This window comes from Stenella coeruleoalba, assembly GCF_951394435.1.
Source record: "Stenella coeruleoalba genome assembly, chromosome: 9".
NCBI classification, from domain to species: Eukaryota; Metazoa; Chordata; class Mammalia; order Artiodactyla; family Delphinidae; genus Stenella; species Stenella coeruleoalba.
In genome coordinates this window covers 77,449,682-77,468,112 of record NC_137155.1, presented here as the reverse complement: position 1 = coordinate 77,468,112, position 18,431 = coordinate 77,449,682, and the positions used below count along the sequence as shown (strand labels likewise).

The 18,431-nt window shown below is 38.0% G+C and overlaps 1 protein-coding gene across 7 annotated transcripts in view; it reads left to right on the top strand.

Moving 5' to 3' along the window:
• The window catches only part of CADPS2 (calcium dependent secretion activator 2), a 486,383-nt gene that overhangs the window by 206,437 nt on the left and 261,515 nt on the right, over positions 1-18,431 (top strand). For all 7 annotated transcript variants that reach the window (XM_079931397.1, XM_079931396.1, XM_079931395.1 and 4 more), the window contains one exon: positions 17,979-18,090. In XM_079931397.1, the coding sequence (XP_079787523.1) occupies positions 17,979-18,090 (112 nt within the window). The remainder of the gene's footprint in view (positions 1-17,978; positions 18,091-18,431) is intronic.

Genomic DNA, 18,431 nt, shown 5'->3' with positions numbered 1-18,431 from the left:
AAAAGTGGCTTTCAGATTCAGATGATTGCTCTTATTTAACACCATCCCCCCACCTTGAGTTGGTTGCGTTATCCATAGAACTGTGTGTCTGTAAACATGAAATATTTTCTATATTTTTTGTATATATTAATGGAAGTCTGATCTAAAGCTCTGGTGCATGCAACTTGTGCAGTTGTCCGATGTGGCAGTAATTAAAGAAACTCAGCTCCTGATCTCAGTTCTCCTTCCATATAAGTTGGCCCTGCACATCTGTGGGTTCCACATCCACAGCTTCAGCCGACGGCACTAGGTCCGCATTTGGTAGAATCAGCTTATGTGGAACCTGCCAGATACCCAGGGCCGACTATACTTATGACATTTTATATGAGGGGCTTGAGCGTCCATGGATTTGGTATCTGAGGGGGATACTGGAACCAATCTCCTGCAGATACCAAGAGACAACTGTATAGCTCAGTAAAATATACTATCAACCAAACTTGGTCATTCAACTGCTGTGAATCACTTCATAGTCCTTTGAGGACTGGTTAGAATAAAGTATATGGTGTCATTCATTCATTCAACAAACAGTTATTGAGTCGCTCTGTGCTAAGTGCCACACAGGTACTGGGTTTGAAGTGATGACTAAAATCAGAAATGGCTAGTAAATAAAAATAAAATAAAAATTAAAAAAAAAAGAAAGAGCTATTGCCAATGGTGCTTGAAGTCTAAAGCAGGGAGACACCCTGTTACATGTACAGGAACACATAATTACAAACTGAGTTAACTGCTCTGAAGAAAAGGAATCTGATCCTAGGCAAATATATATGTCACAGTAATGTTACTTACTTGGGGGATTGTCCAGTGCTGCAAATGGAGTTGGCTAGGGAAGTCTTTTTGAGAATGTAACCCTTGAGCTCTCAACAGAAGGACAAGTAGTAGTTAATCGGATGATGACAGAGGATCATGGGACAACTAGGAATCTATACTAATGAAGCAACAGGCAAGTTCAGCTGCCCTATGGCAGGAACCTTCTGGATGGGCATCGACTGGGGTTAGAATGGTTGACATGAGGCCTGAGGCATAGCTAAGGGCCGGGTATGCCCAACCTTGAGAGCCATGGTAAGGATATTAATCTTCATTCTGGTGTCTTTGTTTCCTTATCTTAAATTTTTTCTTTTACCCTTTCCCATCTTCTATGGTAGAAACCTCAGTGTACGTCAGAGTTTTTGCTTCTGTTCATAAACATAGACTTGCTTGCTTAGTACGTTTCAGAGTGGTAGCATTTTTCTAGGGAAAATAAAAAGGAACTGCTTTCATATTGTGGAGTTTGGTGGGAAAGAACCATTTGTAAGGATAGCTCATGTGTAAAGCAGCGGTATCTTCTTCTCGCATCATTGCGGGAAGCGAGTTAATCGTTCACAAGTAGTTACTCCAGCTCTGTAGCTGGGTAAAGACCACCACAGATTTTCTAATCATGCTTCTCAGGTTACCTTAGCCCTGTTCTCCTGTACCCTTTTTCCTGGTTTATCGTTTTCTGATTTTCCCATCCGTAGTTGACTCTTTTGGGTTGCACCAAATCTGCATCATCTGGCCATTCCTTCCAGGGCCATGCGCTGCTCTGTGTGTACCACCACATCCCTACTACTTGATTTGGCCTGTTTCTTGACTCTGTCATTCTGGTCAGCTCACCTCTGTAGCCATTCTTTACATTTTACCATATCTCCATCATTTGAAGGTAAGACTCTGTTGCTAACCATAGTAGCTCAAGGACAGAATGAATGAAGGAAAAAAACAAAAAATGAAAACAAAAAATCCCAAGCCTCCCTCTGCACATGCCAACCAAAACGGGGGAGAGACCTGCCAGCTGGTTTTGAATCTTAAGAAATTCTTCTCTAGGCTAGATTTCCCACTGATATGTTGATGACAAAAGCTCCACCTGGACTATCAGGTTCTTAGCCTGACCAAGATGAGCACCAGCTTTGTACTCTTACCAAGTACTATAGGACTGGAATTTTCATTTTATTTTGTTTCAGAATTTCCTCCAAGTGGCACCTGTAAAGATTTAATAAGGATTCTAGGAATTCCAAATATCTATATCTTAGACTTGGATGCAACGTTCCCCAAAGTGCTTCCTGCCTCGAAATTGGGTACCATGACTGTGTGAAAATAACTGTGCCTTACTCTCACAGACCAAGGGGCACAGAAAGCCAAAACATGCATCAGCCGTGTTTTCTGGAGCTGATTCAGCACTGATGGACTTCCCAGAAGTCAAAGAGCTGTCAGCAAAACCTACATCCCCACCTAATCTGGGTAAAACCTGTGGTGTTTCAGGGCCTGTCTTCTGTCCTGCTTGATGTATTTGCTGCTGCTTTCAGCTGAGAACAGAATGTACGGTCACTCTCAGGGCTGCTCTCCCTTCAGAGAAACGGGTATGAGGAAGCAGTCAGGAATTGCTCACTTGGATCTCTATCCTGACATCAGGAGAACAGGGTGCTCGGGTGAATTGAGAATAGTCATTTATTTAGTATGCCCTTCTAATTTTCAAGACATTATGATAGGTGTTTTCTTACTGATTTCATTTATTCTTCTGAATCCTTGTCAGGGAGGTCTTACTACTATTCCTGTTTTCTAGGTAGGAGAATGTATCCTCAAAAAGTTTGACATACATGATTTAACTCAGCTTTTCAAGCCCAGTCCTCTTAGACTACAAATTTTGTACTTTTTTTTTTTTAACACATCATCATCTTCTCTCTTGAATATGTAATGTATGCTTGTTACGTACAGAGCACAGTGGTGGTTGCAGTGAGGGGTCTAGCTGTTGTTGCTGAGACAAATCATAAACGTAGAAGGATAATGCAGTAGGGGGGAGACTTTGGTCTTAATGTGGAGGCCACTATGTACCTTTAATCTGTACTATATAGTATTTGTTTGTTTCACGCTTCTCCCTTTCCCACAAGCTAAGTCCCTGGATGCCGTAGTCTGTTTTCTTTCATCTTCGTGTTTTAAAACATTCATCACTACAATGGTCACATACTAGGTGCTTATTAAATATCGTTCTAGAGGTTGCACAAATGAGGCAAGAATTAAAGTGTCGTTATTAAAATGTTTCCTCAAGTGCCAATTAGGTAAGTTATGGAGAAACATAAATCACTTTCACTCCTTTAAAACCTTAACAGAGTTCCCGTTGTCTCATAAGGATCAAACATTTTTTTCAAAAAAATCAATTTAAATGTCCTTAATTTTTAAAAGCGTGTCTGCGTTGCATTTACGTTCTAAAGTATCACAAAATTAAGTAGTCACCGGCCATCAGAAGTCCCCAGCTAATGGGGATTTCTTTTCCTGAGTAACACAGGGTAGGTCTCATAGGGTCTAGAAGCACCAAGGGCCAGCAGTGACTGTGTCCTATGAAAATTACCAGATCCGGCTCCTTGACCGGATTCCTCCTGCGTCTTCCTGTGATGTCCTCCGGGCAGTGGACTGGAGTACAAGTACCCTGCTGATGCTCTTGGGGCTGGTTTGGGCCCTGCCATGTTTTGCATGCTTTAGATCTGCTTGTTTCAGCTCCATACATCATGCTCTTGTTGAGTGCTTGTTGCTCTTGGCTGTCTTCTTAACCCCTTCAGGATGGTCCCAGGTGACTCCTACCCTCTCTGGAATGTGAGATGTTGGTATAATTCAGAGACTTCTCCTATTGTTCCCAAACTACTCTGCACTTGGCAAATCTTTTTATTTCACATAAATAGTCATTTAGGAATGAAAAAAAAGTAGTTTTATCTGCAGGGAGACCCCAGGAGGGATTTTTCTAGGAGAAAACAGCCTGTGTAGATGATTCAGTCTGCTGTTTCCCTTTCAACCCCCCTGCCCCCCACCCGATGTTACTGCTTGAAGACACAACCAAGAGTCTTTTACCTTTGGAGCAGCTAGAAACAGCTGAGGAGCATTTGCTTTCAAATGTAAGTCATTAAGAATGGGATGCACTAACATTGTATTACTTTAGCAATTCCAAGGCCTTCACATTAAAAAATACGTAAAGCAAAATATTTTCATGCCCATATTGTCTAGCCCCAAAGAACATTAACCCCTGCTTGAAATTCTATCAAATTAAAGAGTAATCATTGGAAGATCTGGTAAAGCAAGCACCAGCTGACCCTTGAACAACATGGGTTTTGAACTGCATGGGTCCACTTATACGTGAATTTTTTTCACTGGTAAATACTACAGTACTGCGCCATCTGAGTTGGCTGAATCCACAGATGTGTGTATAGGGAGGTCTGACTGTAAATTATACTTGGATTTTCGACTACGCAGAGGGTCAGCACCCCAACCCCTGTGTTGTTCAAGGGTCATCTGTACTAGTAACTGATGGACACTCCAACTTACTAATAACAGTATGCTATCCTGATTAGTGATAATTATAACCTAGTATTTGGAAACAGTATAGTTTAAATTTCTTTTTATCTTTAAAGGATAATGCATGAATTCTATGACATTTGAAAGTTTTTTTTTAAATTCCAGTTTATATAACACATCCACCTTTTATTTTCATGTCAAAAAAACAGGAAAAAAATCAGACTGATATTCTCACATAAGCCTCAAAGTTACGGGTATGAGAACAGTATGCACATACATTGGTAAATTTCTGTAGTGGTTTATGCTCTCATTTTTACACCATTGCATTTTATTATTTAAATCCTTTTCTTGGGATTTATATGTGTATAGTGGACTTTATGCTTTAAAGTTAAGTTAATTTATCTTCTATATCAATTATTTAGCCTGTCTTTCTAAATGTAAGTTCTTAAAAATCTTGATTTCCAGCTTATAAAAAGCTACTTTTGGGTGCTTTCTTGACCAAGTAAAATTGTAATGCAAGATGTGACAAATGGTTCTCTTTAAAATTAGATGCATCAAGCTAATGTCTCTGAACTACCTTGCTCTGAGGGAGAAAAAGAAAAATGCGTATGAGAGATTATATCTTCTGTCGTTCCTGAAATCTGATTTTGTGCTAACATGCTTGTTAGACTTGTTCAGAAGAAAATGGTTCAAATATAATGATTTCTATACTCTGGATATGGAAGTTTAATGGCATTGAATAACTTCATAAATGAAATGCAGACTTCGGAGGAGAATTTTATCATATTATTCTTGAGGCTTTACCAATCTTGAGAGCAACAAAATGGAGCTCTTTGAAGGCTAGCGGAGACATCATCGAGTAGAGGGTAAGAGCCAGAATGAAGGTGAAGCCCAGAGCGTTTTTCTTTCATTTTGAAAGTGATCATTACCCATCCTGAGTCATCCCCAAATATTGTTCTACCTTAAACTGCAAGATACCATCCCAGGATTTCTTCATTGTCATGTTGAAGAAACAGAGAACTTTGTATTGTCTTTTCATCATAATAAAAAGCTTTTAGTGTGGTGTTTTTGAAAGCTCCTCCCAAAGCTTAGAGTGATCAAACTTAGTTACTTTAAAGGATATTTTTTATTTCTTCTATTAAGATTTGCGTCATGTCAGCATTGAGACTGCACATTGTCTTTAAAAGAAAGCTTAAAGATAATGTGCAAAAACGGGTTAAGATCCAGACTACTCTCTCTCCTTTCCAGATTTGGTCTTTTATTAATCCTCCTTTCTTTTCTCCCCCCTCTACCCTCTTTCTCCATTGTTCTTCTCTTTTTCACCCCTACTTTCTTTCTCCCCCATCTCTTTCTCTTCCTGTTTCTTTTTTTCTCCTTTGTCGTCTTTTGCTATTAGTTGATATCTCTCTCTAGTTTCTGATATTGTCTGGATTTTAATGTTGCCGTTTTATGAAACAGATTAAAATCTTAACGTTCAAATCTATCAGTTTTTTTCCAGGTAGGTATCACTTTGCTTAGTAAAGCTAAAGGAATACTACTGTGGATCCTAATAGTAATAGTTAGCCTTCTGTATGCACTTTCTGTGTGACAGGTGCTGTGCCACTGTGAGCATTAATATGAATTGTCTTCATTTATACCTCAACAGTTTTATGCGGGAAATGTTAGTTATGACAGAGTTGCTTGCCTGGAGTCCCTTTGCACATTAGAGTTGGTGTTTGAGCCCACAGACTGTCTCTGGGACCTGCACTCTTTAGCCCTGTCTCACTACCACTGTTACTCCACTGAGGCAAGGGCTCAGATACTGGTTCGGATTTTTTTTTTTTTTTTTTTTTTAGTCAATCTGTTCCCCCCCCCCACATCTTTATATGAAACTCTTTAGAACAATGTTGTGACACTTGTCATTAATTTCATTAAGGTTGTTGTATTTCACAGATAGCTATGCAGAATAATTCCTTTGGTTTTGTTGAAAGGATACAGTAGTATACTATGATGTCTTAAATGGAAATGTGCTTTGTTGAATAAATGTTATCCTCGTGGCCTAGGAAGTTATATCATAATTTTATTCATTACCACAGTATTGCCTTGGGCATATTATTAACCTCTGCATTTCAATTTAGATATCTCAAATTGAAATTTCAAATACGTTTAAAGTATGTCAACTGTTACGACAATAAGTAAGGCAACTTTTATAAACATTATTGATCACCTAACTTAAACTAATTCCATTAAATATATAGAAAATTATTTTAAAATATACTCAGTATATTTTTAAGGGAAGAAATTTAAATATGCTCTACAGATTAACTATTAAAATTGAAGGGGAGGGGTGTTTGTTTGTAATAAAAGTTTGAAATTCTATCCAGTAATCTTGGGTTTTGTATTACAATGTATTATTTTCAAATCTGGAGTTTTAATTACAATAGCTATTTGTGACAAATGTTATGTAATACATAGATAAATTTCTTATGAATCAACCTTTTTAATTACTTAGGAAACCTTTAATATTTAAGAACATAAAAGATGTCTTGGAATTCTGTCCTTGATCTTTTGCTTTTAATATTGTTGTAAAAACAGTTGAATATATAGAAAGACTTTTTTGTAGTATTTCTTGTAATAGTTAAAACTGGAAGCAACCTTAGGATCCATTCACAGAAGAGTGGTTGAATAAATGGTGACATAGCCATATAAGGGGAATGCTTTACAAGTCTTAAAAATTGTGTAAATCCACGTACTGATGCATAAAGAATACGTAGTGTTAAAGTACAAGTTATGGAACAATTTAAATTGTTAGAAATAAGTATGCACTTAGGTACACACACAAGCATATGGATACATATATGGACCTAGACTTGTAAGATACAGGTCCCCATTATCATTGAGTTCTAATGGGCACCTTTCACAAGCTCATTCATTGTCATAGCTTCTACCATCTCTATGTTAATAATTCTCAAATCCGTATCTTCATTTGCAGCGTTTTAGCAAAAGTCCAGACCTGAGTTTCCAGCAGCCTATTGCAAGCAGTTAAATTTTTGAAATAAGTCCCTCTCATAGTTTTGACCATAGTTTTGATGGGTAAATGACATCACCAGTCATCCAAATTCCCATGAAAATGTAGTTATCTTCACCATTCTTCCATTAATCTTTGGCTTAAGTCCATCAGTTTTGGATAAAACTCTGAAACACTTGGGCCCTGGGAAATGACTTAGAAATGTTGAACTTTTTAAATTTGAAGATCTGTTATTCCAAAAATGTCTTCTGTTTAAAAAGAGCTTTCCATGAAACTGTCTTATTACTTGCTCATATTAATCAAATGCTATATTTTAAAGGATTTATACAGTGCTTAACAATTTTTAAAATGCTTTCAGTGTTTTCTTATTTAATTTATATTCATGTAATTAATAATCAGGCTATTTGTAATGCTTTTTAAATTAATCCCCATTTAAAATAATTCAATTAAAAATATAGTCCTGTGTATTTGTAATAGTGAGGTCTTGTATCTGCTTGGTATATTTTATACGTCCTATTAATGTACCTATTTTACACACACATCTATTTCAGAGTGATTTTAGAATACTCATGGCCATGATGAGTGGGACAATGGCTGACAGAAATATACCAACAGATTCAGGCAAGGGGTATAGGTTTTCTTTATGTAAATAAAGCATGCTAGAGCTCAGCTGCATAAAGACAGCTGCACAAGCAGAGACACAGCTGTTTGCCCTCAGTCAACCAGGCAAACTTCCCTGGCATCCAGTCCCCAAGAAGGCACATGTCTGTGGATGATAACTCTTTGAAACTCTTGTGGGTACAACATACCATCAGGCCTTCCTCATGAACTCACTGCATCCCATTCTCAAGCATCTTATTCCTTCTTGGTCCTTGGAGCTTGTGAAGAATGTCCAACTACCTTGTCACCAAATATGAGTAATTGAAAATAACTCAAGACAGTCCTGACTGTTCATCATGAATTGGGCGAATCCAAATCTAGTTTCTTGGGCAAATTCCCTGTAGGACAGCAGAAAGAGACCTCAGACCTATTTGAAATCAATTGCAGAAAACTTGGAAGTGTTTTCTACTTTCCAAGAGAGTATCTAAGTCAGTGCTACCAAATATCTGATGTTTGGATGTTTATCAACCGAAACTTTTATTTAGGCAAAGATTGTTGGATGAATGTTGCATCATTTTAATCTTAAAATGCCTAAATTATGAAAATGATAACTTATCTATAGTTGGATTGTTTGGTTAAGTAATTGCAGCATGGAAGATCTTAAGAATTATATGTGATTCTTTAAAGACTGATCTCTACCTCTGTAGTTGGATCCTTATTTAATGTTTTTATTATAAAATTAGTGATGTATTTGAATTATGTCACTGAGTTTTGATCATTTTAATAACTCAACTTGTGTAGTAGAATTAAAGATAATTTGGTGAAGACTTTATTTTAAAAAGCAGTCACTAGATTGGAAATAAGGGTTTGTAAATTTCCAATATAACAGCAATAGTCAGACAGTATAAAGGACATAGACGGTATAGTCAGACAGTATAAAGGAAATAGATTCCGTAGAATTGCAAAATAAATACAATTGACCCTTGAACAACATGGGTGTGAACTGCATAGGTCCACTTACATGTGGATATTTTTCAACAGTAAATCCTACAGTACTGCACAATAAGTGGTCAGTTGAATCTGCAGATGGAGAGGAGTTGCGGATACAGAGGTCAACTATAACTTATATGGGGATTAACCCCCATATTGTTCAAGGGTCAACTGTACTATGAAATGAGTTCAACAAGGAATGCGTGAGACCTACATAGAAGAAGAAAAAAAAGTCTTCACCAAGAAATATCAGAACAGATTTTAGTTCATGGAGACCTCCCTTTTTCTTGAATAGAAATATAATTTGAAAATGTCTTTTTTTTGTTCTAACAGATATCTTATGAAGCTGTAATAATTAAAACAGAATAGCACAGCTCAGGAGATAGATATTTAGGACAGAAAATTCAAAACCAACCTCAAGTTTATATAATAGTAAATGCATTTGACTTTTAAACCAAATGAAATTGGGATAAAAGGAAAAGTGAAACTGAAATTTAATATCACTACTAAATTTCAGACAACTTGATGATTTAAACAGTGGAAATGTGTGAAATAAATATAGGTTAATATTCATCTTTGGTTAAGAAGAAACTTTTAACGTCGGATGTCAACATCAGAGACTATAAATCAAATTGATAGAATTAGCTACCTAATACTTTTAAACTATACATTTTTTAAACTTATTTTTTATTTTTTTAAAATTTTTATTGGAGTATAGTTGATTTACAATGTTGTGTTAGTTTCAGGTGTACAGCAAAGTGAATAAGTTATACATATATATGTAGAGCCACTCTTTTTTAGATTCTTTTCCCATATAGGCCATTACAGAGTACTGAGTAGTGTTCCCTGTGCTATACAGTAGGTCCTTATTATGTGTTTTGTATATAGTAGTGTATATATGTGAATCCCAGTTTCAAAGTCATATATGAGTTAAATAGAAAATAACCAAGTGTGACAATATTTGCCACATGTATGGAAACGGTTAATGTCTATCTTACAAAGAGTTTTTAAAAATCACCAATTGATAGAAAGCTTGCTAAGAGAGAAATGGACCGTCATAATAAAAAGGCAAGTCAGAAATGCAGATGACTAATAAAGAGAAAGTGCTAGACCTCAAAAGTAATTTAGAGCCCTGTTCAGTTCTGTATGATTTAGTTTATTGTTTATATTTGAGTTTATATGTCTGTCTCCCCTACTACTATGAGTTTACTTAGTACAGGATCTGTTGTCTTGATTTTTTTTGAATGCCCACTGCCTTTCCCAATACCAGTCACATAGTTGGCTAGATAAAACAATGAAGAGATAAGATGATGGATGAAATAATTTTTTGAGTTACATATATCTTTAACTCGTTACTGCTGGTTATAATGAGGAATATAGACTGAGACTGCTTTTAAGTTCTTAGCTTCTGTAATCATGGTGCATTATGTGGTCACAATGAGTAAGAATTTTGAGTTAAGGGATTTGAATGGTTTTTGACATAACTGTTGTACTGCTCATGGTTTTCAACATACTTTAAAACAAATATGCTATTAACTTCTGAGAATTCTTTCCGATCACAATATAAATCTGGTTCTCTAACTTCTCTGAGGCCATGGGAGGTATCTAGCTGTTAAGAATGCAGGGCAAGGGTGGAGAGAGATACGTTACAGAATAGAATAATAAAAATGTTTATTGTCTATAATCTTCTGTTAGAATATGTTTCAAGAGGCTAGACTTTGGTTGCTGACACTAGAATATGTCTGGCACACAGGGTACTCATCAATTTTTTTTGAATGAATAAAAGGCCCTGATTCAGTTTTGTGTCCCCTCTTTTTTTCTCTTTTTTTAATACATCATGCATGGTTGTACATCACCTTCATAGCTGTCATAGGTAGCAGCAAAATATTCCATTGTGCGCCATATAATTTACATAACACTTCCCCTAATATTAGACATTTAAGTTGCTTGCTTTTGCTATTATACCTAATGCTATAGGGAATATGTTCCTGCTTATACTTTTTTATTACACATTATTTTGTTAGGATAAATTCCTAGAAATAGTCTTACTGGATGAATAAATTGAACATATATTTTGGATCCTGATACAAATTTCCAGCATACTTTATTTATTAGCAAATACATAAATAATGTCAGTTATTTCAGTTGTATACGAACTACCCTGTTTTCATAGCCACGAAGACCTGCAGGTGCTTTGTAGATATTTTATTGATTGGAAGATTTGCATTGGAAGTCTTAATCCTCATAAATAATACATTCATAGATGTACAAAAAGGCAATGCATTTTGAAACAAAGCAAATTGACAGCAAGGGTAGTGTATTCTTTCATCACATAATACAGAGAAAATAGTAAGATGATAACTAGTATTAATTCCTGAAAGTGTTTAAACATGCCAATTAAGTAGAAAACAAGGAAATATGGTGAATATTGAAGATAGGCCTATTATCTTTTTCCTTTCTTCCCTGACTTTTTTGGTGGAGGGGGAGGGAGACTTTGGTTTTTAATTCATTCGTTACAGAATTCATAAGCATGTTTTAACTGTACATATCTTTTTAACTTATTTTTCAGAGGAGAAATTATCAAGGTGATGCCAGTTTGCTTGTATCCTAGAATGTTGGAATATATAAGGACTGTTAAGTGTCACCATATTTATATTCATGCACCCTTTAAAATTGCACATTTTTGTCAAATGTCTCTAGCTGTTAGTTAGGATCTGCCAGTATCCTTGTGCCTCAGCTTCTCCCTGCCTGAAAGCATGTTGTTTAAGCTTTCCTCATTTCACAGGAGTTGGCCATTAGCAATCCATACTCCACATACAGAGTTCCTGGACCTGGTTTGTAGGTAAATGTACTCTTGTGGATCGCCCGTCAGGCCTCTGATATTCATCTATTTCCTGCCTTCATTGGCATACTGGTTTTGAGAATGGATACCCTGGATTCCCTTCCAAGTTATAGATTACTAATGATTTCTCATAAATTTTAACTCTTTGTTTTCTAATAAATTACTTTCTCTACTTGGAATATATTGATTAGATTCCTTGTCTGACTTCTCTAAGCTTGTCTGTACCTTATCACCATTCCTGGCATAGTGTTAGTTCTCTAATTTTACGAAAGTCTGATGGTTGAAAAGTAATCATGACCTTGGGATTGTGAAAAAATAAACTGTTCATACTTAAAGGGCTTGGTTACTATTGAACACTTTACATCACCAAAAAGGACACCAAAAGTTGACAAAAATACAAAGGGAAATTGACAAAAATTTCAGTTTTGGTGGGAGACCTCAATACTTACACCTTGCTATATAAGGGATACCAAAAATCATCAAGGATAAAATAGATTTAAATAGCACAGTAGAGGAGGGACCTTCAACTTGGTGGAGGAGTAAGATATGGAGATCACATTTATCCCCACAGATACATCAAAAATACATCTATATGTGGAACAACTCCCACAGAACACGTACTGAACGCTGGCAGAAGACCTCAGACTTCCCAAAAGGCAAGAAACTCCCCACGTACCTGGGTAGGGCAAAAGAAGAAAGAATAAACAGAGACAAAAGAATAGGGATGGGACCTGTACCTCTGGGAGGAGCTGTGAAGGAGGAAAAGTTTCCACACACTAGGAAGCCCCTTCCACGGGCGGAGACTGCGGGTGGCGGCGTGGGGGAAGCTTCGGAGCCGCGGAGGAGAGCGCAACCACAGGGGTGCGGAGGGCAAAGCAGGGAGATTCCCGCACAGAGAATCAGGGCCGACCGGCACTCACCAGCCTGAGAGGCTTGTCTGCTTACCCGCCGGGGCGGGCAGGGGCTGGGAGTTGAGGCTCGGGCTTCGGTCGGAGCGCAGGGAGAGGACTGGGGTTGGCTGCGTGAACACAGCCTGAAGGGGGCTAATACACCACAGCTAGCTGGGAGGGAGTCTGGGAAAAAGTCTGGAGCTGCCTAAGAGGCAAGAGACCATTGTTTCAGGGTACGTGAGAAGAGAGGATTCCTTCCCTGTCTGCCCACAGAAGGCAGAACACCGCCTAAATGAGTTCCAGAGATGGGCGCGCGAGCCGCGGCTATCAGCTTGGACCCCAGAGACGGGCATGGAACGCTGATGCTGCTGATGAAGCCACCATGAAGCCTGTGTGCAAGCACAGGTCATTATCCACACACACACTGCCCCCCCCCCCCCCGGTAGCCTGTGCAGCCCGCCACTGCCAGGGTCCCGTGATCCAGGGACAATTTCCCGGAGAGAAGGCATGGCGTGCCTCAGGCTGTTGGAACGTCATGCCAGCCTCTGCCGCTGCAGGCTCTCGCCACATTCCAATTATAACTACCGTACTCCTCCCTCCCCTGACCTGAGTGAGCCAGAGCCCCCGAATCAGCTGCTCCTTTAAACCCCTCCTGTCTGAGCGAAGAACTGATGCACTCAGGCGACCTACACACAGAGGCAGGGCCAAAACCAAAGCTGAGCCCCTGGAGCTGTGCGAACACAGAAGAGAAAGGGAAATTTCTCTCAGCAGCCTCAGAAGCAGCAGATTAAATCTCCACAGTCAACTTGATGTACCCTGCATCTGTGGAATACCCGAGTAGACAACAAATCATCTCAAATTGAGGAGGTGGACTTTGGGAGCAACTGTAGACCTGGGGATTGCTGTCTGTGACTGACTTGTTTCTGATTTTTATGTTCATCTTAGTATAGTTTTTAGCACTTGTTATCATTGGTGGATTTGTTTGTTGGTTTGCTTGCTCTCTTCTTTTATTATTTTTAATACTTTTATTCTATTTTATTCTTTTATTATTTTTTCTTTCGTTTTTTTCCCTTTTGTTCTGAGCTGTGTGGCTAACAGGGTCTTGGTGCTCTGGCCTTGTGTCAGGCCTGAGCCTCTGAGGAGGAAGAGCTGAGTTCAGGACACTGGTCCACCAGAGACCTCCCGGTCCCACATAATATCAGGCGGCGAGAGCTCTCCCAGAGATCTCCATCTCAACGCTAAGACGCAGCTCCATCCAATGGCCAGCAAGCTCCAGAGCTGGATGCCCCATGCCAAACAACTAGCAGGACAGGAACACCACCCCACCCATTAGCAGAGAGGCTGCCTAAAATAATACTAAGATCACAGACACCCCAAAACATACCACTAGACGCAGCCCTGCCCACCAGAGCACAGGCACCAGGAAGCCTCCACCAGCCACTGAACCAAACTTACCCACTGGGGGCAGACACCAAAAACAATGGGAACTATGAACCTGCAGCCTGTGAAAAGGAGACCCCAAACACAGTAAGTGAAGCAAAATGAGAAGACAGAGAAATATGCAGCAGATGAAGGAACGAGGTAAAAACCCACCAGCCCAACCAAATGAAGAGGAAATAGGCAGTCTACCTGAAAAAGAATTCAGAGTAATGGTATGATCCAAAATCCAAAGATGATCCAAAATCTTGGAAATAAAATGGAGAAAGTACAAGAAATGTTTAACAGGGACCTAGAAGAACTAAAGAGTAAACGAACAGTGATGAACAGCACAAAAAATGAAATTAAAAATTCTCTACAAGGAATCAATAGCAGAATGACTGAGGCAGAAGATAAAAGAGTGGAAATAACTACCGCAGAGCAAGATTAACAAAAAAGAATGAAAAGAATTGAGGACAGTCTCAGAGACCTCTGGGACAACATAAAAATGCATCAACATTCGAATTATAGCGGTCCCAGAAGAACAAGAGAAAAAGAAAGGGACTGAGAAGATATTTGAAGAGATTATAGTTAAAAACTTCCCTAATATGGGAAAGGAAATAGTCAAGTCCAGAAAGTGCAGAGAGTCCCATACAGGGAAAATACAAGGGGAAACACACCAAGACACATATTAATCAAACTTTCAAAAATTAAGCACAAAGAAAATGCATTAAAAGCAGCAAGGGAAAAGCAACAAATAACATACAGGGGAATCCCCGTAAGGTTAACAGCTGATCTTTCAGCAGGAACTCTGCAAGCCAGAAGGGAGTGGCAGGACATATTTAAAGTGATGAAAGGGAAAAACCTGCAACCAAGGTCACTCTACCCAGCAAGGATCTCATTCAGATTTGACAGAGAAATTAAAACCTTTACAGACAAGCAAAAGCTGAGAGAGTTCAGCACCACCAAACCAGCTTTACAACAAATGCTAAAGGAATTTCTCTAGGCAGGAAACAAAAGAGAAGGAAAAGACCTCCACAAACAAACCCAAAACAATTCAGAAAATGGTAATAGGAACATACATATCAAGAATTACCTTAAATGTAAATGGATTAAATGCTCCAACCAAAAGAGCTAGACTGGCTGAATGGATATGAAGACAAGACCTGTATATATGCTGTCTACAAGAGACCCATTTCAGACCTAGGGACACATACAGACTGAAAATGAGGGGATGGAAAAGATATTCCATGCAAATGGAAATCAGAAGAAAGCTGGAGTAGCAATTCTCACATCAGACAAAATAGACTTTAAAATACAGACTATTACAAGAGACGAAGAAGGATACACTCAGAGGTAAAGTGCTGAAAATATTCCCTTTAAGAAGAAAGCAGGGGACGCGGGTTTGTGCCCCAGTCCGGGAAGATACCACATGCCACGGAGCGGCTGGGCCCGTGAGCCATGGCCGCTGAGCCTGCGCGTCCGGAGCCTGTGCTCTGCAACGGGAGAGGCCCGCATACAGCAAAAAAAAAAAAAAAAAAAAAAAAAAGAAGAAGAAATTCTAGGGAATTATTAACATAAAATCCAAAATCCTAGCTACTTTGGTGGTAGTGTGGAGTAGGAGCGAGAGGAAGATGTGACCACTGCAGACCTGAATAGAGCTCTTCTAATGTCCTGGTACATTTTCCATCTTAACCTGAGCTGTGGGAATATCGATTTTCTTTTTATTATTATTTACATTGTATTTTACTTTTAGGCAATTTATATAGGATGTTCACAATAAAATGGTTTTAATGAGTAAATGAGAGACGTACCACAGTGAATAAAGATTGAAGAACAGTTGTTGAAGATGCTTGTTTGTCGAGGATCTGAGTTAGTAGGCAGTTTTCCGGAAGTTCGTGCGATCATGGGTGAGCACAGCTCTTTACATGTGTGATGTTATTTGTCTTATTGTATCCAACAAAGTGGAATTGGTAACACATTTCCCTTCCTTCAGGTAAAATTACAGGAGGATGAGGGTAAAAGACAAAACTCACCAAGTCCCTCAGTGATGGTTAATAGGGTCAGTCAATATTTTTCTCTTTGGAGAACTGCATATTGGAGTAGATTAGGAATTTCAAATAATCATCTAAAACTGTAATAATAGTTTCAAAGGATTTTTGACATTAGAGGAGACAAAATATCATTGATTTAATACACCAAAGAATTTTTATGAAGAGAATTTAATTTAAAAGATCAGCAAATTCTGTGGAAAACTATTAGGCTGTGTCTACATGACTACTAAAAATCATTGATTTCAGTTATAAGAAAGTGTCTCCAAAAGTTAGTTTTCCAAATTTAACAACATGTTACTCAATAAAGAGAAGGGTATGTCATGGGCGTCAACTCCGGAGTTGTTATCCAGATCGGCTGACTGTATTCAAGGCTTAAGATTCCACACTCTAAATTAAGAATTGTTCTCTCCTTCCTTATTTTGGTTCTGAATCTATTTTTATTTTTATTCCTATTTTAGCTCTACTTTATCTCAGACCATCTTAATTCTATGAAATGGCAAAAAGATTCTTTGCTAATCAGTTTCTAGAAATCTAAAATAGAAATTAAGTTGCTTTCCATCCTGAATGAATCTCTCCCTTCCCTCTGAAGTATGACTTTAATTTCAAAAGAACAAAGTGCATCTTGAGGCAGGTTTCTTCAGTCATTGAAATGGCCTCTGCTTTTACTGTACATGTATCACAATGTTAAAAATTAAAACTGCCGTGATCGGAGAAGACATCATGATTATTTAGTTTTTGGTATACTTACGTCAGTTTTCTGTATTTCAGCTTTCTGAATAAGGTTTATAAAATAAAGTTTAGACAGTGCCAGGAATGTGGTAAACTTTTTTTTTAAATAAGAAATTGGTATTTTTATTTGATTATTTATTTTTTAACAGGAATCTTATCTCATTAAGCCTCTCTTTTTCTTCCTGTTATGTCTGTTTTTCTCGGTGGTGTTTTCTTTATGCTGTGCTGAATATCACGTCCGATCTCAGAATTATGAGAAACATTGATAAGATTTTTTAGTATCAGGTGTGTACTATCTGAGTTTGCAAATAGACTAGAATGAGTTGGTATGTGGTAAAGATGAGATGCTATTAATTAAAAGATAAACCAAGGGAGCATATTATTTTGTTATGATTTGAAAAGCCAGATATCGACAGACTGACTTCCTTCTTAGCAGAGTGTACTGGGAAATTAATGGCAAAACACTCCTATCTTTATGGTGCTTGTTTCTTTCCTTTTGACAGGAGCTTTAAAAAATCATGTAAAGTAAGGGATGAGATGATTACCTCCACTTTTAAAAATATAAATAAAATATCTAGTGAAGACTCTGTAAGAAGAGATGGTGTGAAATCTTCAGCATGCAAAAATAATTTCTGAGAAACGACCTCTTACACACTCCAACCGTTAAGTTTTCCCCAGCCATCCATAAAAATTGTGTTGTAATTTGTGTTTGAATTAATAAAATAGGTTCCAATAGCTCTATCTATAATGCTCTACCTTTCTTTTAAAATTGAAGTATAGTTGATTTACAGTGTTGTGTCAGTTTTAGGTGTACAGCACAGTGATTCAGTTACATATATATATTCTTTAATGCTTTACCTTAACCTAAATTCTTACGGCACACTGTGTTTTGTACTCTAATGTGCTAATTTTTAGAACAGCTGAAAAATTATTACAAGCTGTAAAGCTTATTGTTGTTTTCTTTCTTGACTGTGCCATCTGTCAGAAACAGAAGCAAAGATAAAAATCTCTGAGCCATGAAAGATTCTCCACTGCTTAATCTGCCTTCTAAGGAAACACATCTACATGGAAAACAAAATTAATGCTGCATTTCAAAGAGAATCTTTGTTACTTCATTGCAGGTGGGGAACCCAAGGAGATTTTACCACTACTCATCCACGGCCTGTGGTCAAAGTAAAACTCTTCACGGAAAGCACTGGGGTCCTGGCCCTTGAAGATAAAGAACTGGGAAGGGTGAGTTATGGTCAGCTCCGTGTTTCCCAGAGAGCACAATTTTAACTTCTCTTGATTTAGAGTTAAGGTGGACCAGTATGCAGTGTGTAAACCTTCTGTTCGTACATTAATAATTTATTTGTAATTTCCCACGAGCCCAGCTTACAGCTCTGATTTACTAAACGTAATTGCTGTAATGGAGAAAGTGTTGTGATAGGCCTTGGGTGTTTAAGGGGAACACCTAAGGTCCTAGTCACTGACTGAGTCATTCTTGTCACACGTACTCCACTGGCCAATGAGTGAATGGTATAGGCCAACTTGTCCTTCTTGGCGAAAGGTAACCCTAGTTCAAACATTTCTGT